Below are 25,127 nucleotides of genomic sequence, written 5' to 3'. Positions count from 1 at the left end.
AAGTGGGTTCTACTTTTCTGCTGATCGAAAAGCAGAGATTATTTATGAGGACCAGGTGAAGGTCATGTTATGTGATCTATTGCCTGTAAGTCTGAAGACAGACAGAGTTTCAACATGAAAACTGTGTACGAAGCAGTGTACTTCCAAAATTATTGTGAATCAATTTCTAGTATTGGCAAAAACCTCTTTCAAGTTATACTGCAAAAGTAACAATTAAGATTAGCAAATTGGTCAAAGAGTACACAAGATGACAAGGCTTTGGTATAGAAGATTCCTTTTAAAAAACAAAGCAGTTAAAATGAATGACCACTTGCCAGTTAATTTCCCTCTTAAAAGAATACCCCCTCCCCACCAAAATGAAAGGTTTCAGAAATACAGATGCATGAAAATCTAAAAACAATGTAGTAATATTTTCTCTATCATCTCAGAAACAGTCACTGTTCCCACCTGTAAAACTCTGCCTCTTGCAGACCTCCCCAGACAGCAACCCCTCAAGCAGTCTCCTCCCTCTTCAATGACTGGGTATGAGAAGTGAGCTACAAATTTCTTCCAGATGTATGCATTAAGTAGTGCTGATGAATTGTAATAATACACATACAACAGCCAAATACTGGAAGCTGCTATTGAAATGTCAGAAATAAAAGTCCCTGGATATTCCTGCCTATTCCTTCACATTAAAAGATACAACCTTGGTATTACACTCAGTTCTGTATAACCAGCCAAAGTGTTTACTGATGTTCTGTAAGCCTAACATTAGAACCTATGTACTTCAAAAAATGACAGCACAGAAAGTACACAGTCAAAGAAGCTCTTAAGTGTCCCCTGCTATCACAGTTTGTGGAGCCTGCTGGAACAGGTTTGTAAACAGAAGTTAAGAGATCAGGTAGAAGTTCTTATAGTAAGAGCACAGCTCCAAATATGAACAGCTGCCTCTGCTGAATCGAGTTCAAATTTACCCCAGATAATTTAAAAAGCAACAAATTGGCATCTGGGGCTTTCTAGGAGAAGGTTATAATTGTAGGTCTTCCAAAAAAAAAAAAAAAAATTTCCAAGAAAAACTGCAATACCAGCTGACCAGTCACTTCTGGGGATTAAAATCGTGAGTATGCAGTTCTTTGCTGCTGCTGCTGGGACGGCGGCTGTCCTTGCTGTTGCTGGAGACGGACCTGCTGGGAGTACGGATCCTCAAGAGATTTAACAAAAATAGTTGTTTTAGGCCCAGTTTTCCAGACAATACCATTTGAATCTATTACAGAGGACTCTACTGTGATGTTGTGGGTGCCAAGTATCACAAAGTTTAACAGAAACTGAGTGCTGAAGTAGTCGTTGTGTGGTTCCACCCTCTGCTCCATTTCATTGGTCATGTTGTCAATAGGAATCTGAGAACAGAGATGGTTAAAATGTCACTTCATATAAACCTGTCAAAAATAAGTTTTCTGCTCTCCATTTGAGGGAAAGAAAGGAAAAAAAGAGCAAATTTTGTCCTCAATTTTCCCAGACCAGTGCATGTTTGAGACAGCTTGACACGCCTTTTCATCCATGAGTTTTTATATCTACTCATGGAAGCAAGGTAGCCAACAAGTTTTTCTACCTGAGGTTCTAGTTTTCCACAGAGTAATGCAAGTCAAACATTACACACTTCCTAGTTCTGTTTTTCATAAGCAACAAACCTTCCCCTTTTCCCCCCCTCAAAAAACCCCAAACAAACAAACAAACAAAAACCCAACCCCAAAACCCACCAGAACAGGCCTTTCACCAAATACCACACATCAGCAGAACCTAAAATCCAGGCATGCAATCTTCGATAAAACTGTTGAGTTAAATTTAATATGTATCTCCTTAGATGCTCTTTAATTTGGACAGTCTGTCCTCATGATTTCCATAAACAAAAGAACCTTAAAATGATGATGAGTAAGTTCTAGAGACTATGTGGTAGAGAATAATCTGCTCCTGTTTTTTTTTGTCCTGTGGAGTTCCATATGATATATACCTAGGTTGAGTATTCCTGATCTCAAGCAGATGCCTAATGACTTGTTCTGAACATCACAAAGCCTCTTTCTTTGGAAGAAAAGTTGTTTTTAAAATGGCATTGGCATATAGCAGATTTGAAAATCCCAGATCCCTTCCAGGCGCTATGCCTGGCTCTGGCCAGCGCTCGAATGTCAACTGTCAGGAGTGAAAGAATAACAGAACCACCCATTTGTTTCAACCTGAAAATTCTGCTAACCAGAGTCAAACAAAAGAACATGAAAACACAGCAAAAGAGCTTCAGACTCCTCCTGGCTCTATTCTATCCATACCTTATAGTCTTGTCCAGATTTGCTCTGCAGCACCGAAGAGACATTTAGACAGACCGATTGGATTTTGCGGAAAAGGCCTGGTTTAGATCCATGCTGAACCACTCCTTCCACCTTTAGGGCCAATTGCTGATTGTTCTGTACTGCTATAGGTTCTGCTGGGTTCCTTGGAGATGGGGATAGAGCAAGCTGAAACACAAGTAAACAGACCAAAATGTAATTATAAGCCTCCAGAAAAGCAAACACAATAAAAGGATGAAACAGGACACCTTCTTATAGCAAAATTTCCAAGGAGAGGTTCATAAGAAAACCAGCAAATGGAAAAACAGATATTATCTGAGACCTTTTATTATATTAACTAATAAACATCAGCAGCAATACCAGATATTGTGTTTATATCAGTTTCATTTACTATACTTCCACAAAAGATGTGGAAAAAATCTTCCCCCAAAACAGCCACAAGTAAGTATATTAAGCTGAACAAAGAAGTGAAATGCAATAAGAATAAATATAAAAAAACTTAAGGCTTTCATTTTTCCCCCCAAAAAATGAGCACTTAAATAAAACAAAAAAAAATATGATCATAGTCATATATAGTCATTCTTGTCAGTCAGCTGATACATATCACAATTTTCTTCAAAATAGTAAACCTTGCTTTTTAAAGGAAAAGCTGCCTTCCTGGGACCAGAACATTATTTAGCTTTGCAGACTCAGAATCAAGAAAAATTCCAGCAACATTTTGCCTTTAAGGCTTTGCAACCAAAGAACTGAATCCTACTTATCGAAGTCCCGGCCTAGTGGTTCTCAAGGACCATACATGGTAGTATTCAATTTATTCCTAAGAGATAAACCCAAATGCTATTTGCAGTTAAGTATCTTCACTAAAGTACTGAAGCTTTGTGCCTTCAGTAGGGCTTTTCTCATGAAATAAAGACTCTGGAAAGAGAAATTTTAGGCCATATTTGAACAGTACTTACTTTGATACTTGTAGACTGCAGCTTTTGGAAAAAGTACCTTTGAAATGAAAGGGGCACCTTCAACAAGGCAATGACAGCATTGCACAGACAAGCTGTATGCTGCAAGAAACAGAGCCAGAACAATTGAGAAGAAAATACCATTCACAGCATAGGAAAAAGACACGTACTCGAGGTACTGAAACAGCAGTAATTTCCACTAGAAGTCCAAAAATATATTAATACAGTCACGGAATAACAGCCACTATGATGACAGTGATTACATTCAGCCTGTTTATGTTCTGCTTTTTATGAAGAAGGTATTCTGCTCTGGAAACAACAAGGAGGCCAAGAAAAAGAAAAATACAAATCTTTCCAGTCCTAGTGTTAGAGTCAGCAGAGCAGGATCTGCTTGAAACACTCGTACACAAAAACATCACACACAAACTCCCCTCCAAGCAAACAAGACTGGCATCTATCACAACTTAATACAATAATTAAGTTTTAAGCCTCTTGACCACTCTTTCTTTCCCTGCTGCACTATACCACCCTTCTGGCTCAGATGAACACAAGCAGTGTGTTCAGCACAAGCTGCTGAAGCCACGCAGCTGCCTTGGTACAGAGCCAGTGACAACTAAGTTTACAGGGTTTACCTTTGCTACCATTTACGGGACTCATTCTTCAATTCTATTTGGAATTGGTAAGGACTGTTGAATTTAGAAACAAGGCAAACAGAAGCCAGGCATGATAAATAAACTACCTGGTTCCCATTAACATGCACTTCAGTTTTATGATGTTCACTAACAGTAAAAGACAGAACCACTGCAGCCCTGTAAAGGGGCACATTATCACCTGGCTGTTTGCACTAAGCACACTTTACCTCGTGTCCTCTGATGACCTACACTGATAAGAGAAAGGATACATTCACAAAACACAGTATTGTGAATGTACAACAACCAACAGCTCTGGGACCAAAGCTAGGCTAGTGCTGGACCCTCCAGCACTGTGTGTGGTAGGGGGAGAATTCCTTCACAACAAGAGCATGAACAGAGAGAAAGCGCTTCAGTGTTTGAATGTGAGTGTGGCGAGAGGTCTGACAGAGTTGACAGTACTTTCAGTTATCTTATCAGCATCTGCTATGCTCTAAGTATCAGAATTTTTAAAAGATTATTTTTAATCATATCAGTAAGGTTACAGGTGTTCTATCAAAAACATTTTTGAAGTATTTTTGAAGTAGTGTGTCTTTGTAGAGACCATTTGTGCCAGTAAGAGGTTGTGCTAATTAACTGAGCGTGCTTTTTGGTTTCTTGGCCATATGCCCATAGATACATGGAGTTGCCAGGTGTTTAGAACCTTTGCCTACAGAATATACATTTAAAATAAAACTGTTACTTGCCAGGTAAGACACAGGAGCATACTTCCTGTTGAGGGATTCCACCTCCTCTAGTACATGATTAAATACAGACATCATTCTTCTTTCATATTCACTTTCAACATGAGCTGTTCCATTTGAGCTATATTCCTGGAAACTAAAAAAATAAAACTTTTTACTGTGTCTAACTAACTTTCCTCATCATAATCTGGAAGGCACACTACCAAACAGACCCAACAAGACCATCCTCTGTTACAACTTGAAATCCATTAAGGGATATCTTTCAAACTGTTTACTCTGTTTCTTTACTATTTTTTTCACTGTAAGACTTGCTCTTTACATTTAAACCCTTCTAAACTACAGCTTAGCCACCACTTTCTGTCCCCACCCTCTCTCACTCGAAGCAGTTACAGGTCTAACAGACTCAGCATGCCTATTTCCCCTGGCTTTTATTTAAGACTGCAGTGTTTATAACATTTTTAAACACAAAGAAAAGCAAGAATGCCAGTCAGAATTAAGACTAAACCTGGAAGTTTATAATCTCACGACTTGAATACAATTCCATCTCCTAGACACCCAGCTTCATACGAGTTTGATTAATACACCTTCTAAGCAACGCTTAATTCATAATGAGTAGTACAGTCACTTAGGGTGCTCACTTTTATTGCTCACTTTGTGATTTACAAAATCACTAAGAGGTTTTATCCACAGTATTTTCCATTTAATCTCAGCCTGGGAGTTTACAACAGTGATCCAATTCATGGGTACTTCAATGTGATTTTCTAGTGGACATAAGTTCACTGTTAGAAAAAGAATCAGAGGTGATGGATTTACATTAGAAATTTTAACTAATTTAGTGCATATATTTTCACAACTGTGAAGGAAGCTAAGGTGCACTCACAAGTGCAAGCAACAGGTAGAGGAGCTAACACAGGATGACACAAGATAAATGAGTTGGTTAAAGGAGAGATTAAAAGTCTTTTTTACTTTAATGCAAGACTATATTCAAGACAAGTCCAGTATAGTGCTCTCGAGTAAAATCAGTGCAAAATGCAGAACTCAAAACACAATCCCCAGCCTGCCAGGTATAGCACAGAAGCAATAGATCCTTAAGCCTGCCCAAAGTACAATTAGAAGGGTCTACTGAGAAACCTTTCCGAACATTCTTCCAATTCCAGCGCTTAAAGCTCCAAGGATTTAGAAATAATCAGAAAAGGAGCATGAAGTTAACTATCAAACCTACCTTGCAGATTCTGGATCCAAAATCAGAGCTTCTATTGCATGTGAAATCAAAAGGCAGCTCTGCTGTTGTCTGATATTAATACTAAGGAGTTGAAAGGCTTAAAAAGTTGGCACCTAAAACAAGAAATGCAGTGTATTTAGTAGCACTTTTCCTTGTTTCTCTAGCTTTTGTGAAGTAATCCTACAGTCATTACTTGTTAAGTAAACATGGAGCAAGAACTATGAAATTACCAAGTCTTGTGCTGCTCCAATTTTTGTGTAATAAGTTGTTCATAAAGTAATTACAAACAATAGTGTGGTAATGTTTATTTTCAAATAGGTTTAAGCAACTGGTACATAATTTTTATGTTATTAAGTGCTTCAAAATGACTTTGTGGCAGTCTAGAGAAAAGACGATTGTTAAGCTTCATGCTGTCTACATGAGAAGGCAAATGGACAAATTATAAGATATTAAAAGGATACAGTTCTACATTCCTTAGAGTAGCAGAGTCTGCATCAAAAGATGACTGATACAGATCTCCATACCGTGTAGCCAAGTTTCGGAATTCCTCCATTGAGTGTTTCATCTACAGAGACAATGTTACTAGTCAAAAACACCAGTCAAAGGAAAACAAACAAAACACCACACATTAAGAATACCAGTACACTATAACATACAACACTGAAGGAATAAGGTAACACACTCCACCAAAAAATATAAAGTTCTTGCTTCTTCACACAGATGAAAATTACCAAAATGACAGACTGTTATCCACGCATTAAACAGACATTTCTCCTGTAACAGAACACCAACATACACTCCTGGGGTTAAAAATAAAGCAAAACAAAAAAACCTCCAGCAACAACCTCCTCCATTCCCTACTGGTAAATCAAACTGCTTTAGCTTTCAAAGTCTACCCACTGATTCCTTCTTGTAGACTACATGCTTTTTAGAAGCAAACCATCTCGGTGTTTTTCATGGTATCGAGGCAGTTGCCAACACTCACCAAAAGGAGTTGCAGTACAATCCTAAGGTATATATATTCTTCTGCAGTGTAATCACAGTACCTGAGGTGTTTTAAGACAAGGTGTGAAAGGTCTTGCTGCGAGTTTGAGCGGCTCACTACATGCACATCCTTGGAAGCTGTGCGTGTGAGTGTACGAGAAAACATGCGCACACTCAGCTTCAGAGTATGACCCGTTACAGGCAGGTCATATTAACAGGGCAGGCATTTTTATAGCTACAGGTGAAAGCCAAGGCCCACTATTCAGCAAAACACTTCACTGCTACTTTTTGTTCTTCTGAAAGATATGACTGCTGAGAAGCAAAATTGGTACCCAAGTCCCAAACAGAACTGCGTGAGAGTGGAACAAGAACACGTGCCTGGTTAGAGATGCGTCCACACCTTTGGAGATCATTTCCTGATGTCATAGCAATCGTTGTGGCAATAGCTGGTGGTGGGCTTGTTTTTAGGCTGTTGCAGGTACAAATAAGTTGAGAAAAAGCTTGCAGAAGGTCAATCCTGAGTTTCACAAATCCACACTGAAAGCTCAGAGGATTAAGTGGAGTACTAGCAGCCTGAAACACAGTAATAGCAATGTTGGCAATCTAGGTCAAAAGCAAAAAATGATAAAATAACATTGCAGTGTCACTGAACTGTCTCATCAGACAACTAAAACCTAAAGTTCAAATTCTAAATGCTTTTTTTAAAACTACATTTAACAGGTTTGTTCAATTTAAATCATACTAAATATAAATGACACAGAAGTTACATAATTCCTAAGTCATATTGTAAGCATCCCACCCTTGTAATAAATGTGACTTAAGCTGTTACAATGCTATTAGGGCACATATTTCCTCTTTTTCCAAGGCCAAGTCATAAGGCTTCAAATGACATTAGCCCAGATAGTCTTTACTGTAAGAGAAAGTACATTGAACTGGATGTCAAACAGAAACACAAGGACTGAAAAAGTGATTCTCTACATCAGCCAGAAGAGAAAGAATTGGCTAAAGTTACCCAGAGCAAGAGGAAGGGGTGATAACCTTTGATTTTTTTGGACTGTGAAATGGATGGGAACATTATGAAAGCCCTGAACCTTGCATTTGATGAAGGCCAAGAGACAAGATCCAGGGATAACTAAGGACAGTAAATAACAGAACTCCAGGAGGGTAGACAAACCACTATTATTTAGAAAATACAGTTCTGTGAAACTTTGCTCCCTAAGAGCTTATATGACTTGTAGAAGCATCTGTGACAGCTTAGGACACCCAGGAGGGGCTAAATTTGAGCACTCAAGGTTTGATACTACTTAAGCCAAAAATCCACTACTTATTTTTCTTAAACTCTTGGATTTTGAGAAGAATACACTTTTTTCTTTGCAGAGGGGGAGGAAAGTCATCTGCAAAACAAAGCACTGGGACTTTCTCTTACTCAGAGAATGAAAGTATGTCAAATTCATGCATATCTTCCCCAGTGCTTCTTATTTCTCAGCATGTCACTTCTGAAAGCAAGAAGTTGTAAGCCATCCCAAAACCGTACTAAGAACCATTTCTTTGCTGGCAGAGAAACAGTTAACTAGTGTCTCACAAAACATCACGTCATCTGAGAACTGGCCCACTACTGATTAAAGTGAGGAAACATAGCTGACTGAAGCCACTTTAAACTATTGAGCTAGATTTCAACTGAAGAAATAAGATTATTTCATCACTTGAGCCACTCAGCCTCTCTTATCTATCACTTTGCTTTTGCACAAAAAAAATCCCTTTTGAATTGAAAACGTTCAGTTTATTCTGCAGGGGTAGTTTCAGAAAACCCTCTGTGGAAGAGGGTCCACTGCACTGTAATTGCTCTACAGAGACTACATGCTTTTAAAGAGAGTAAAGTACCAGTACTTGTATCTGAAAATCCAGACATTTTTAGTAGCACAAATGGGACTTGATTCTTGCAAATGGAAATACAAGCTTGTCTCATTAATACTGCAATTACCTTATCTGCTACTCATATAGCCATGGGCAATAAATGAGCCACAATTCTTTTTTAAAACTGACAGAGTTCTTTAGCTCAGCCAAGTTCTTTGAACACCATCACTTGCTATCAACATATTTGGAATTAGTGCCACTTAACCAATGGCTGTATGAATGCTTTGTTCAAGTTTTGTATCTTCTCTAGATTGCCAGCAGTGAAAAATAAGCACAAAGCTTCCAATGAGACACATGTTCCATGCCAGAAAGAGCAGGTCCTATTCAAACCTTTTGATAGCTCTACAAGCAAATACACAGCAAGATGGATGAGGACTGAGGTCAATATGCTCCATGACAAGTCCCTGTCCTCCCACATACAACTCTCATCCATAAAGTAACGGGACTACTTTCCCTCAAGCACACTAAGTCAGATGTAAGAACATTCTGCATGCAGCAATGCAAGACAGTTGTATGTGTATCAAGGAGGAATTGAGAAATTTTCCGACAAGATCAGACACTGTCTGAATGCTTCATCATTGCAAAACTGTGCTGACTAAACATCTGCAACAGATTTACTGGCAGTGTTTTCCAGCTACAAAGAGGAACAGCTACACAGGATTCATCATACACACCACTGGTTTGTGGTATCACCAGTGCTGAGTTGTGCTCTGCACTGAAACAGCAGAAACAGTAAATCTGAAGTCAGGGGGGAGAGACAGCAAGTCTTCAGCAGCAAGACTATCGTGCACTCTGTGCACTTTGCTCCCCTTTGAGTTCTACAGATGCAAACAGTGAGTGGCTCCTTTTACAGCTGATACACTCAAGCAGGTTGGGAAATTGTCCAGAATGATGCAACAAGTCAGCAACAACCAGCAATAAACCCAAATTTTCTCTCCTCTAACCCTACAAAACCTGTACTTTCTCCTCTGGACCACAACCACTCAAAAGGAAGGTACTGCACCCAGAAAAGCACTATGTGCAGCATGCAGGAAGCGAAGTCAGCAGAGACGAAGACAGGAACCCTTCAACAGAGAAACAGTCCCAAACTCTAGGGAGAGGGTAATTAAATTCCTGAATCACAGAATGACTTATTCAAGCAAGTTATTTTCCTGCCTGTATTAAATATTTACATCTAATTAGATGAGGTCCTCCCCTCAATGTCTTCTCCATGCTAGAGAAATCTTGAAATGCTGAATTAAAAGCCTTATTCACTCAGCCAACAGTTAAAGACAGACGCTTCAGGAATAATGGGTCTTTCAGAGGATAACAGTGTAAAATTTATGTCCTTTCTGCTTATTCAGGGACATTTTATTAATAAATAGTAATATCTGAACTTTATTAAACACTTATATATGAATTGTCATGACCCAGACAGTGCCGGTCACTAAAAAAAGAGAAAAAAAGCAGCTTCACTGAAGATACGCAAAGAAAACTGTCTGTAAAGATTTCTTCATGGAAACTAAAATACGAAATAAAGCATTGTGTGAAGCTGGATCATCTTTAGTTAAGAAGCAACTTCACAGTAAGAACTGAAGGTCCTTATTCATTAATGCTTTTTTTTGTTTACATTCACAGATGTGGTATTTTTACCACTTCAGAGAAGCAGAAAAGTATTTGCATAAAAGCAGGTACCATCTGAATTCTGCCAATTTGATGAAGATGAATTGTCTGCTCTCCTCTTTCTAAATTGGTGTTGCCTTGTTGTTAGGATTCCACAAGATCACACTGTCAAATACAAGGCAACATGAACTCAACAGGAGGGAGGAAGACAATTAAATTCTTCTCTATATTTTGAGAAGATAGCAGCCAATTTAGACAAATTCCCAGGTTTGACTATTACAATAGCTTTTATTCAGCCAAGACAAAGAGTGGAAAATTTTAAGTACTGTAACTTTAAACGAGATCTGTCACATATCATGTGATCTGATCAATGCAGGAAATGAGGGGTGGGGGGAAGAAAGAAAAAACAAAGTAAAATCTAGCTAATCACACTTGGCTGAGCTACAGGATCTTTTCTCTGAAGATGCAGTGTTACTTCTCTGCAGTCATCTCAAAAGGAGTCTGGCAGATGCTATACATCTTTTAAAACTTTTCAGAGATTTAAGAACAGAAACCAAACACATGCTGCAGTAGACAGAAACATCACCACTACAGTAGATGTGTGCTGACCGTCAGCGATGCTATTCCTTTGTGATAGGACTTTAAAGCTTCAGCAATGCAAGAAAGTGCTGAGCTGTAGTTGTCTTCCTGCAAACCTGTCAGACACTGTTCTGCATGGGAGAACTCCTTCAAGCTGTTCAGCCAGAAGTAGAAGTGTTCTGAAGCTACTTGAGTCAGCAGGCTTTGATACAGTTCTCTGGCCATGTCATGGTTGCCCTGTAATGAGAAGAATGTTTCTAAATGGGGATGTGAAAGAAGGCTGTGGATTTCTACAAAACAAATACAAATAACAAAACTGTAACATCTCCAGAACTACTCCTAGCTTAAAAATAGGACAGTGAAAGTTTTTTCAAACCTTTGATCGTGACAATCCTAATAAATAAAAGCACAAATCTTATTTTATGGAAATATCAGCCTGTATATACTAGTTATTTACACAAGATAATTCAATAAGATGAGAAACAAACATTGAAATTTACTTTCACCTCAGCATCTCATACTAGGTTCTGTGTAATTCTAATCCCAGCTGCTAATTTACTGAAGGGAAAAGGGAAACAGGATCTTTTTCTTCCTTTCTTCACATTGAAGAAAGAGAAGCACACATCAGGATGACCTGTATCATCTTCTAAAGAACAGTTAGACAATACAGATTAGGTATGTGCTCAAGAAAGTGCCAGGCCATTACTTACTTCCTTCTCAAATACTTCAAACACACAAGTGAAAAACCATTCTGATTGGATCAGTGTCCTAAATGGCATATTTCTGAATCAGCTTTCCAGGGAAGTAAGAGAGAAAGCGATTTCTACTCCCCACCCCCATTCATTTCCTCCTCCCAAGTCCTACCATTTTCCTTATTTTCTCATCCAATTCAAAGAAATCAATAGCATCCCTCCAAGCACAACAAACCATTTTCCTCCAGATATTTTCACTTACCATTCTGGAAGCCTGCCTGGCTATCCTGTAGGCTGTCCATCCATTGGAGGCGTTCTCAAGCTGCTGTTTGATAACAGTTTTGATTTCTGTGGACAAAGCTTTCTGACTGGAAACAAATATCACTGTGGCAAGAGAAACCTAATAGAGAGTGGTGGAGTGAGGGAGAAAGTTATATTTCAGTAACTAAAGAAAAGAAGAAAAAAGCCAATTCTGTTTTATTTTAGGCTCAAAACTACATTGAAGATTACATATAAATTTTAACTGCAAAATTTTTCTGAGTCCAATCTTTTAAGTAGTTACAGCCATCTCAGTATTTCTTGTAGATCAAAGTAACTTTCATTTAAAGAATCTTTACTCTCCCTTTTAACTGAGATATTTCAAATGCTCCAAATAAACTAACAGAAAGCTTGTAATTTCTTTTTTAAAATTCAAATTCTTTTCCAAATAGATGTGATGAGAGCATTTTTCTCACTTACAAGATATTAAGTCATTTTGCATCAGAGCACCATATATAAATGGAGCTAACTGCCATTTTGCCTATAACCATTACTTTAGAGATACCCCAATAATTTCAATAGCCAGGTTTGTCTAAGCAGTGCCACCTGCTGGAAAATTTAATGGAATACACTGCTTAGTTCAGCTCCATCTAGGAAATAGTTCTACACTAAACGCTGACGTATATAGTCAAAAGTTAAAACAAAACTGAAAATAGTGGCTGTAGATTGGCACATCAACCTGGACATAACAAATGTTTTAGCTGCCTTTTTAAATACAATTCATCTACAGTTGTTTATACAGACATTTATCTACAAGGGAGGCCTTACCAAAAGTTCCTGTTTCTTATCTGTGGCAGATTGTCCAATCAATTTATAGAGGTCCATGAGGTCTCCTAGGATCCCATCTGCTAGGACAGGCAGCTGCATGGCAATAGCTGCTAAACAGTGGCACATGAGAATCCTGGCATTGTCCTGGGCACTCTGCAGCTGCGTCAGCAGGGATTCAACCACTGACTGGCTCAGGTGAGGACGGCACTTGACCAGCTTCACCATACAAGTTAACGTGATCTGCAATTCACACATTCAACAGGTACAGTAAACACGATGTCTACTCAAAAATAAAAAAGCCAGGCACGCTTACTTATCTGCAAGTATGACTGCAGAAATATAGATCTGGCGTTTTCAAAACCATGTACTCTACAAAGGTAAGATTTTTCTAAGAGCCCAAGCCTTTGTCCCTGAGCTCATAGCACAAAATCACATCACATATTCAAGAAATGTTTATAGTCTTTGTCAGACCACCAGCCTTTACAGGTAAATAACTAGAAAAACTACTGACAGCAGTTTCTGAAGTGGGAAAATAAAAATAATAAAAGCCTTGTGATCATGTACGTTGCATCTCCATCCCCATAAAGCAAGTTCTCTCCAAGATCCTTTTGTCCTCCAGAGACACCTCCATCCATTCTTCATGTTTAATTACAGCTGTTCCTCTGAGAACAATTCACTTATTCTAGAGTTGAGAGATGGTGCACTATAGCTGTGCTCAGTTTCTCTAGAGCTCTGGACTCTGATTAGGGGCAAACCAGAAAAATCTTCATTTCCCTCCAGTTTGTTACGCTTCCACCAGAAAGGATCTGGTGCATATCAGCCACTCTGTTACACAAGATGTTACTGTAGCTTACAGCTGTGCTAGGGGAAGATAAGAGTAATGTCACCTTTAAGGTTGCTTGAGCTCCTGGACTGTCATCTTGACTACAAAGAACAAGAAGAGCTTCTAAGCCAAAAACTGCATCTTGCTCCAAAGGCAAAAGATCTACAAAAAGAAAAGGAGAGTTAGCTTGTTCTCTATTCTGTTTTCTTACCACAGTCAGTGTAATGCCTGCAGTGCTGTTGCAGTCATGACAGATAAATATCTCCCTAATACTTGGGTCTTACCTTACTTTAGAAACAAATCTGCCATCCCATGTCTCAGGTAACTATTCAGCAGTCACAGCAACTGTGATATTTGTAAAGCATGCATAAACCTATGGACTAAGGCTTCTAAATGCTCTGTTATTCTTTTGCAATGAATTTTGCGCAAACTGTTTTCAAAGGTTGACAAACAATTCACTGGTCTTACAGCAAAAGGGAAAACAAGCATTTATTTAGCACCAGTTCTACTATGCCCAGTAATTTTTTCTTAATTAGACAAAGATGGAATCTTCCCAATCATTCATAACATCATACAGAGTATTTTCTACTATTTTATAGTCCTTATTTTCCCTAACCAGTATGAAGGATCAGACAGATTTACAGACAGGTTCACAGACAGGACCAGTTAATACGTGTTAAGTGCATAAGCGTGATTGTAAACAGACCCACTTTGTTGCCCTTGCTTTCACTTACCTTTGTCCTGACAAGAGGCTGATATATTAGTCAGAATTCTCACACCATGAGCTGCAATGCCACGGTTAGTATGGTAACAGCACTCCTGTGCTAGTTTTACTAAATCAAATGATCTTGCAGTTGTAGCTGCTGTTCCTAAACAAAGACAAGGCAAACAGAACACAAAACTGCACAGTCCATAAACATACCATGTTAAAGATCCATCACAGATCTTTAAGTACATTTCTACGAAACAACTATATTGACTACAGATTTTTTTGTTATGTTTAAATGACAGGATGAAAGTACACTACAGCAGTTAGACACGCATAAGAAAGAACATTTGGGTCTAAAGGCTGATGTTTCAGGACTCAGAGAAATTTTCAGGACTCAGAGAAAATATTACGTCTGATTAAAAAAGCTGGTGAGCATATTAATTATTCAGACATGCCAGAATGACTGAAGAGAATGTATTTTTTTTTCCCATTTCTGCAGTTGATGTAGTTGGGCTTATAACACTCATTAGGGCTGTCTGGCTTTCAGGAAGAAAAAAGAAAACAGTATGATGATAATTCTAAGAACAAGATACCTTGAATCACTTTTAAATGTCTACTCTATTTCTCCAGAATATTGTCACAAGGCAGAAAGGTTCACCTGATATTGCTGCAGTTCATTGCCACAAGGGTGGCATAGCTTCACTGTACCTGGATAACATGCCAGCCCACCCTCACACCATGAAGCCTCCCTGCTACTCAAGAACTGTGCAAATCTATGGTTTCAAAGCACCTCAAGCAGAATGCAGGTCAGCCATTTGAGAGGCAACACACTGATCGTAAAATGAAGAAATGTTGAAGACTCAAAGGTAAAAACCCATTTCATATACTATAGGACCCAGAAAACAGAACAAAATCTGAGACCATGATTATTCAAGGGTATACAGCATCCTATTTTAAGTTTACATGTGATAAACACAGTCTGACTCTCAGCTAGTATTCTGAAGTTCAAAAATAGTTTAAGAATATGCTACAAAGTGTTTAGACGCAACTGATCATCAGTAGAAAACCAATCTACTAGAAATGCCAAAGATAACTATCTTTTCTTACCTGGAGCACTGCTGAAGTATTGTTTAATGGCAATGGTCCCAGATAATGTGGAAAGAACAGATAACATGCCCATTTTCAAGCTGTCGTAAGGAGTGTGAAGAGCAGATTCACAGAGTGCCTAAAGATCAGCAGGAAAAAAGATACAGAGATAAGAAGTCCCATAAGCAACCTGTAGTTCCACTTCTCTGAAAAGTTTTGAAAGTCAAAATTTTCCTACAGAAAATACTATACTAAAATCAAGCAACTGTTCTAGAAGACTGAGGATCTGGCTTGCAGAAAAGTGACAGCGGGTCTTTCTTATATGCTATGAAACATCAATTATAAGTCACTTATTAATTAAAAATCAGTGGCAAAAATATTATCAGGTCTCATTGATCGAATACTACACAAGATTTTAAGAGAGTTTCTCCTGTCTTAGAGGCATACTGATTATTTTGCCTTGTACCAATCTGCAGGGTTTTATGTAAACACACACCTCTGAAGAGCAAAGTTTCAAAAATCATTTCCTTTACCAGTACTGGTGTCCAGCAGAATACAGTTTAAGTTCCTTGATAAAAATACTAAAGTGTATTTTATTTTTAATTCAATTATAGTAGAATGTGCCATCATACTTTTGTGCCTTGCTTTTTTAGTCAACAGAGGGACAGTAATATGAGATACAAATGGAAAATATAAGTACATTCTGCCTCAGAGAGTGTCAAAGCTGAATGATAATATCCAGTAACTGAATAAAGAAAAACAACAACACAGAATTAGTTTCACAGGACAAAAAAACCTCAGTGGTGTTCTTATCAGGCATATGTATGGTGTAAGGGTTAAATTCTAAATACATCTGTAATTTGTACCAATTAGTACTTTGTTAATCCATTGAATAGTATGGCATCAGCAGACAGAGGAAGAGACAATGATTAGTGTTGAAAATGAGTCTCAATGTCTCCCAAGACACTGATGTTTTACTCCAGTGCTATTAGATTCCCTCTCAGAACTTTGAAGGATGCCAGGAGCACAGAATTAGCAGGATGGAGCACAGACTGCTGGTTACCTCTGCAGACAGAAGGACTGCTCTAGACATCAACAGCAGCAGCTTCTAAAGCTGATGTCTACAATTAGGAAGTCTCCACAACTCAAAGACCAAGCTTCCCATCTGACAGACTCAAAATGCTGAAGAAACTAACCAACTTTTGTTGGTAAAAAGGTACAAGAAGCAGGTCTTGCCACAAGAAAAGGAGAGTTTGTTCCAGTCCCTGTTTTATAAACATTACTAAGTCATTTAAATATATAGAGAACAAATTTCCCAACTATAAATGTTGACTTTATACTTCAGAAGGCAGAAAAATTCTTATTATTTCTGCACGCCATTCAGCAAGCAGATAATTCAGACAATTAGTCTTGTTTTAACCTAGCCACTGGTTTAGTTCTGATATCAAACTGCCACTGGTTTAGTTCTGACATCGATGGAACTTGTCCCTGCGCATTTCAAACATTGGGACATCTACTCAAAGACACTACGTGACAACAAAAGCCATGTTATCCATGTCTACTCCTGACCAGGCATAATGGTATAGAGTAGCATTTTGACTGCAAAGAATCCATAAAACAATCCATAAAACAGTTCCTTAAAAATACTTTTCTGGTATTAATATATTATGAAGGACAAACCAGTTCACTTAAACAAAAACCTCTGCACGCTCCAAATCATCATCTCTAAGAATCAAGGGCAAAGCAGAACATGCTTTATTTCTCACATAATTGTTAACAAAAACCCACACAGTTTTTCCTCCCAGCTGCCTTATGCTCCAACAACATAGAACAAAAGCGTAGCAAAAGCAAAGAAAAATGACCCAGAAAAAAGTAGAGCTGTAACCCTCTGCCATTAAGTTCTTGAAATATTTACTTTTCCATTAATCTAAGCCAAAGTTATTTTCTATAGTCATTTCTACCAGAAAAAGAGAAAGACGAGGAGGAAAAAAATATTCACATGCAACTGTGATTGAAAGAAGGCAGTGACAGTATCTACAATATAACAATAGTTTCCCCAAATAGCACAGGTGCACTATAAACACTGTCTAGGGTCTCATTCATACTATGAGAGTCACAAGGTTACTATTGAAAATAAGCCATTAATCCTAAGAAAGTAAGTCAAAATGACACTTGTCCTTTCAAGTATATCTTGCTGGATGACAGGCTTTGACAAATCCCAGAGACTCTGTGTTAATTAAAGCATTAATAATTACTCTATATTTTAAGATTAATATAAACATTCGCTCTCGTGTCTATTACCTCAGATCAGTTTGTCAGATGGAAAAGTTATTTCCTTACTGTAAAAAGGCCTACTACATTACACATACCTTTCCTCATCTTTAATACTTCAATTTTGATCCTTATGTGTCAACTTGTCCAATAAAGATATTCTACAAACTGCTCATTAAGACTTGGCTACTCTGCTTGGCACCTAACTTAAGGATATGGGGATGCATGTTCCTCCTTCCTTTACCTCCCAAATTGTTCTTCTAGAAAGAACCCTACAACTAATTGGAAAGTTTCATAATTAACTTTAGCTTAAAAATGTATAAACCTGAATATTTTCTCTGCTCCATGTATGTGGTGTCTTGTTGGCCAGCAACTTCAAATCCTGGATCGCAAGCCTCTTCACAGCCTTCCTGGGGTCATTTTTCAAGTACTGCAACAAAAGTTGGATCTACAACGAAATAAATTCATTGTTTAAGAGATATGCTACTAGAAGGAAGTCTTTCCAAAAGCACTCTTGAAGAAATATTGAGCATACTCAACCAAAATTAACTTGCCCTATCTGTCTGATTGCTTGCCACATGGCTGTGAAGCCACTGCAAGCTAAAACAGTCTGGCATTTTTTACCATCCAGCTCTCTTAGTTCATGTACCCTTCTCTACATAACCCTGCATACCTGAGAAGCCTCAAGATATGTTTCAATGCTCAGAAATACCATAAAACATCCCTGAGAAACTCAGTAAACACCTTATACTGTTGTAATTATGCTGCTAACCAGTATTCTGGGCATTTGATGCTAATTTGGGCATCTGTGTGATCTGCACTTAAGAGATAGCAAGACAGACATACCTTGTATGTCAGCAGTTGCAAAAACAACCCCCAAAACCCCAACCAAACAAAAACAATCCCTACCCACACCCTCTGAAGCATTTATCTCAATTTAAGCAACACTTGCCTGCATGTCCTTTATTGTGACCATTGACTGCAAATTTACAACCACGGAAAGCCAGGACATGAAAAAGCATGAACCTCCCCATCATGACTACATCAGTTTTAAGCAGTATTGGCTGCTGTTGTGCTGCAGAAATACAGCCCAAATCTCCATGCTTACTGCCATTTAAAAGAAAAAAAAAAGCAGCACATTAAGTGTTCTAATGCTGTTTCAGTAGACTGAGATTCGGTACTATCAAAAGCATCCTCTGAAATACAGAAATGAGCCATACCAAAAGTTTCAGACAGATCAATGCTATTAGTCTAACAGTAATAGATACCAGCTTTCCACAGCTGTACAGGACTGAAATAAAGCAAATAGACTTTCATGACTACTTTACAAGGATTAGTGAGATGAGTCTCAAGTGTCACTGTGTTCAGATCTGCTATATAAATCACATCCACAAAGCTCATTACCAGAGCATAAAAGCATTGTACTTTTCCATCACTGCTTTCCCATTACTTGGTGTATAGTCCTAAATTTAAACAACAGATTCAAATTCTCAAAGTTCTTCAAGAAATACATTTTAAATGCATTCCGTGCTATTGGAATATTCATTTGCTTGCATGAAAGAAAGACAAAAGGCACCCCCACAACACAAGGCAATATACAGCAGTGAAAAGTGAAGCCTGGCTTCTACAGCCACAATGAAATGTTTTCAGAAAGTCAGGGTGTTTGCTTTTCAGAATGCTGATCGATCCTAGCTGATTTCAATCCCAGTTGATTTAAAGAAAGACAGGTTATGATCTGTAAAAAAGGGTTAATGTATTTGATGGGGTTGTCTGGAAACAGAACCATCCAGAATTTGAACTTTTTTCAAATGAACTTGGTACTTAATGCATTAGGAAGAATTACCTGCTTAGGAATGTCAACCAAAGAAGAAGCAGCAAGCAGAGTAAAGGTGTGCAGAGTAACAATGACCATCTTGGTAGAGGGGTAGGATGTCACCAGCTGCTGGAGCAGCTGCCGGGAGCTGGAGGCCAAGCTGGCATCATGATGCATGTGCTGCAGAATAGGGATCAACTTCAACTTCAAATCCACGGGTGTGGCCAAACCTGCAACAAGGAAAAGAAACAGGCAGAGTGTCAGTCCTTGTACTGAGGGACACAATATGTCTACATTGCTATCAGTGCTGAATGCAGACTGTGCAGACACATGCACTGGATTCAAATAGCTCATCTCTGGGACAGGTGTGTAACAACAGCAGTATCAAGCACTTTCATGGCTGTTTGAGAAAGCTGCTCCTTGATTCAGTGCAGGTAGCACACATATTAACTCATCTGAAGCAACCTGTGAGAGTCTATGTAAGTTTATTCACCTACTGTAGATAAGCTTTTATTCTGTACCAAACAGGTGCTTCGAGAACTTAGATTTTAAGAGGACACAAGAGCCAGACATTAGATTACTGGTTAGCTAATTTAATTTAAAAATTGGACTTATCTGAGTACAAGGGCAACAGCATTCTGGTATCTAATATGTAAATATGAATAATAAAGAATTTTCAGAGAAATTAAAGCTTTTCCCTTTTATCATTCAATATATACATGTACCTTGAATCATCTCACTGATTTTATTACATATTCCGACAGCAAAATCCCTGTAGAGAAAAGAAAGTACCAGGTGAAATGAAAAATCAAAAATTAAGTAATGAAAATTCTAAAAATCAGATTTAAAAATCAACTGAACGTTGTGTTTTAACCATAAAAACCTTCCCCAAAAAGTGCCTGCCAAGACCTAAGTCTTTTCAGAAACTCTGCACAAGGGGATGATCAAATGATAAAATGGAAGCTTTCAAAAAAATGTGACAAAATGACAAGCAGCACTACATTTTGGTCTCTAATATAATTTCTGTAAAATAATCCTTGATTAAAGCTGCTATTCCACTTTGAATTTTCATATTTATGAGCTTTCCATTTTTGAAAAAACTAATGTTAAACTTGTATTCAGGTTTCTCTACAATACTATTATTGCACATAATTATATGTTTTGCTATAAATGACATTGTTATCACTAGAGAAGGAAATAGTAAAGTTTGTGAATGAGTTAATGAAATTAAAAAAAATCTTACTTAGACTGTGCAGAAAAGTTGGCAGCAGCAAATATAGCAGCTTCCACTTCCACATTATCATGGGAATCCAAACTCTGACGAATACTGTGATGCGCATTCTTCCTTTCTGGAATAATAGATGCCATGCTGCCCAACATCCTACAGAAATCAATCACAGAAAAATCAGGAAGAACGATGTTCAAGAAGAAACGTAAGATGAAACCAAACAGAAATGTAAAATGACTGGTTAAACCACTATTTTTTTCTATAAGTATGTGTGCTCTTCCACACCTATTACAGAAACAAGCAAATGCTAAAAGTTGGCATATAATTAAATGGTGACAAATTTTGTCATGAGGGTTATGTCAGTGGTTTGATAAAAACTTAATTATATTATGATACCTCTTATCTTGAAATTGTACAGTGAGAAACTTACCAAAAATTCTTTTAAAATTAAGAGTGCACTATGGCACCAGGAATAAGCATTTTTGAGATGCTTTTACATTCAAGCTCTGATATTAATACAACAGATTTAATGCTAAAATGTACTGATGGCTATTTTCAGAAACACACAAAGAACACCATGAGATATAAATTCAAAAATGTGGTAGTCTAGGGCGATATAAAAACACATTTAGAGAATTACTAATTTAATTTCTACTTTTTCTATCCCTCTTCCTAATTAAGACTGCAGAAGTAAGTACAGAAGTAAATGTCTGAACAGTCATAAATTTTAACCACATGCTATGAAAGAGAAGTTTCTACAGTAGTTACTATGATCAAGTAATCCAATATCTGACTTTCATAATTTGTTTCTAAGATCTTTCACTGATGTGGGATAAGGTTATTAGTAGGAATAGTGCAATACCTTTTGTGTAACTGCTAACAAAGTTGCAAGTCAATTTATACTTTTTTATGAAAAGATACCCTTCAGACACATTTAGCATAATCCAGTTAAAAGAAAAAGGAATGCAGGATGGTAACATTGATGGTAATTTTAGCAAGAGTTCTGTGCAAGTATTTACACACACTTATCTAGCAATAAAATTTCACAAAGTTTTGGTTTAGCACATCTTTCTTTCTACATATTCTTTCTTACTGACACTATTCAAGAAGGACAAAACCAAATCAATAGAAGATTTTAATCTGGAACTGCTGAACCAACAGCCATTTTGATGTTTCCCTTGATGCATCCTGTGAATTTATTAGTAATTTAAGTATTTTTTCAAACAGACTGGATTCCTGGGACTTCTATCAGTCTGCTAACTCTCAATGCCAGCCAACAACTGCAAGTATATGTTAGAATACTACAGTGGAACTGCAAGAAAACATGTAGTCCCATTGTATTTAACGATTTCTGAGACCAGAGCATGAAAGCACAATCTCAAATGAAATATCAAAAGAAAAAAGAAGTGGACATATGAGCTAATCAATCAAACCCATTAATGCCTCCCATCTTTCAACAGTGAAAGTAGTAACAGTTCTAAATGGAGAGAAAAAAAGAACATAAAGGGAAAAAGAGAAGTGCTCTTCACATTCACATTCACCTGCACAGGGGTTGGAAGATGCATGGAAGATGCACAGAAGATGCACTTAAGATGAGGATGTTGGACAGTGCTGGAGACACAGACACCAAAGCAGCAGGACAATGACATTAAAGACAGGTTTATTTTATTTGTTTTCCCATTTGATTCCTAGGAAGCCCAAAGCAATCAACAATACAACAGTACTTCCTTAGAAGTTATTGATCAGACCAACAAGCAGTAAACTTCTAGGACAATGATGAATGAAAAACAGGTGCAAGTATAACAAAGTTCGCATAAGCTTTGGTTATTAGTTAACAAAAATTATTTTGACATGCAAGGAAGCACTTTCCTTTTGGTCCTGGTCTAAATATATCATAGGCAATATATGATATATTGCATATGGCTACTGTCTGGGTTATCCATACAACAAGGTTCAGTTTTCTTCTTGTGAGTACACAAAATTTCAACACTACAAATTCTGTTTTACCTGAAGCCATCCACAAAATTCTCACCATCGTACATGATTAATAACCTTGTTCTTCTGATCACAGATCTTTATCATTCACCCCCTTTAAAGACAGATGTCTTTGCTTTTAACTCCATGAGCAATGTATAAAAAGCCTTCTATATTTCATTCACATAATCGTAGAACAGTTTGGTTTGGAAGGGACCTTAAAGATTATCTGGTTCCAACGCACCTGACATGGGCAGGAACACCTGCCACTAGACCAGCTTGCTCAAAGCCCCATCCAACCTCACCCTGAACACTTCCAGGGATGAGGCATCCACAGCTTCTCTGGGCAACCTGTTCCAGTGCCTCACAACCCTCCCAGAAAAGAATTTCTTCCTAATAGCTAATGTAAATCTATTCTTTCAGTTTGAAGCCATTCCTCCTTGTTCTCTCACTACGTAGACGCCCTTGTGAAAGGTCCCTCACCATCTGTCTTGTAGTTTCCCTTCAGATACCAGAAGGCTGCAAATATGTCATTCCAAAGCCTTCTCTTCTCCAGGCTGAACAACCCCAATTCTCTCACCCTTTCCTTGTAGGGGAGGTGCTCCATCCCTCTAATCATCTCGGTGGCCTCCTCTGGACTTTCTCCAACAGGTCAATGTCCTTCCTGTGCTGGGGAACCCAGAGCTGCACGCAGTGCAGTGCTCAAAGTGAAATCTCACCAGAGTAGAGTAGAGGGGCAACATTCCCTCCCTCAACCTGCTGGCCAGGCTGCTTTGGATGCAGCCCAGGACACGACTGGGTTTCTGGGCTGTCAATGCACACTGCTGGGTCATGTCCAGCTTCTCATCCACCAGCACCCCCAAGTCCTTCTCGGCAGGGTTGCTCTCACCCCCTTCATTCCCCAGCCTGTGTTGATACCGGTGGTTGCCCCGGCTCAGGTGCAGCACCTTGCACTTGGCCTTGTTGTTCCAGTCGAGCACACTGATAATTAGCTACAGATATGAAGTAAATTAGGATCATTTATGTAATACATACCGGAGTGTAATAGCCCGAGCAACTGGATCATTGCTATGAATTACTGAGAAAACTCTTTTGACAAATTCATCCACATTTAGGATCTTCTCCAAGTGCTTCTCACTCTGTTGAGTAACTTTCAGCACACACAACCTCAAGAAGTTGTTCCTATTAGAAAATACACAAGTTTCTTTGTCAGGCTATTTTATAACAAAAATTCAAGGACTTGAAAACAAAATTATTTTAAAACAACTTCTGAAAGAAAATTAAAACGAGGAAATGTCTACGTTTCAGAAATGTTTGAGTAGACTGATGTAATACAAAAGAGACTATTAGTACACTAGTGTTTTATTTTCTAGTTCTGGTAGTGTCAGATTTAGGCCCAATTCCAGGGAAATGAACCAGCTGGCACCAGTGAGGAGGGGTGTAAGCAAATGCCTGTTTTGTGCACACTTAGGGATCCAGTTCTTCTAGAAAAACACATCCAAGACTAAGGCAAGAGAACTTAATTGCCAATGTCAGGTGTGAGTGAATTTCTTTCCCTTCTTGGAGACAGCAGTGAAGATTCCACATCAACATTTAACTTTGTAACTTATTCCAAAGTAGCTCCAATTCCATTAGAAACATCACTTAGACAGCAGACACCTGGAAAAGCTATACTTTGAGCTTTGTTATTAACATTGCATGACTTAGAGACAAAATTTGCACACGTGACCATTCATCTTTTTACGAATTACAAATCTGAATGTGCCTGTGAAGCAGACCTTACATCAGTGAACTTATATCAGTCAGGAAGGGAATCCTCAAATCAGGACAGATGAAAAGGAACTCTGTCATTGATCACTAACAGCCACTTAAACCCACGAAAGATGGGGAAAGCAAACTTCAATCGAGCACAATCTGTCCCCAAGAGTGAGTCCTACCAACCGGAGATTTGAATGGAGAGAAACTCACCGATGGCACTTACCCCACTCTGAAGACATCAGCCAGCTTTAGGAACGCCGAATTGATGAGAATAGGGAAGGGATATTTCTGGAAGAGCCTGGGAAAACGAACGACGGCTTCGCACTGCTCCCCCAGTTTCCCAGACCTGAGGCCTAAGCGAGACAACAGGAATTACCGCAGATACCTCCAGACCCAGATCCTCCCTCCGCCCTCGCTGTGGACAAAGCGGCACAGCGCCAAGCTCCCACCCCGGCCCTGCGACAACCCCGAGCCCGCGCGGCCTCACCTTTGTCCAGCTCCATCAGTGCGGAGTTGGCGTCCAGCTCCTGCTCTCCATAGCCCGCGTCGGCCAGGAACGACTTGGCACTGGACGCCATTCCTGCCCCTCGCCGCCGGCCCCGCGCACGCGCACTCGCACTCCCGTCGCCGCGCCATTCCCGCGCAGGCGCGTGCCCGCCCCACCCACTGCAGCCGCGGGAAAGGGCAGCCCGGAAGCCCCGCCCCCCGCACCGCCAACTCCCAATCAGAGGAGGAGGGCGCGG

At 38.8% G+C, this 25,127-nt stretch overlaps 1 protein-coding gene across 1 annotated transcript; it reads right to left on the bottom strand.

Moving 5' to 3' along the window:
- Window positions 1–391: 391 nt before the first annotated feature.
- INTS7 (integrator complex subunit 7) lies at window positions 392–24,978 on the bottom strand. Its single transcript, XM_027723736.2, has 20 exons — window positions 24,872–24,978; window positions 24,608–24,737; window positions 23,662–23,808; window positions 20,668–20,805; window positions 20,150–20,196; window positions 19,455–19,654; window positions 17,937–18,059; window positions 15,362–15,479; window positions 14,280–14,414; window positions 13,610–13,707; window positions 12,723–12,962; window positions 11,899–12,036; window positions 10,975–11,181; window positions 7,228–7,422; window positions 6,327–6,430; window positions 5,866–5,934; window positions 4,647–4,779; window positions 3,275–3,373; window positions 2,301–2,486; window positions 392–1,379 (listed from the first exon to the last, which is right to left on the bottom strand). The coding sequence occupies exons 1-20, from the start codon at window positions 24,960–24,962 to the stop codon at window positions 1,092–1,094; spliced, it is 2,886 nt and encodes a 961-aa protein (XP_027579537.1). The 5' UTR covers window positions 24,963–24,978; the 3' UTR covers window positions 392–1,091.
- Window positions 24,979–25,127: the final 149 nt, after the last annotated feature.

The sequence above is a fragment of the Pipra filicauda genome, unplaced genomic scaffold (assembly GCF_003945595.2).
Source record: "Pipra filicauda isolate LSUMZ 115617 unplaced genomic scaffold, ASM394559v2 scaffold221_size1283894_pilon, whole genome shotgun sequence".
In the NCBI taxonomy this organism is placed as follows: Eukaryota; Metazoa; Chordata; class Aves; order Passeriformes; family Pipridae; genus Pipra; species Pipra filicauda.
This window is presented reverse-complemented; position numbering and strand designations above follow the sequence as displayed.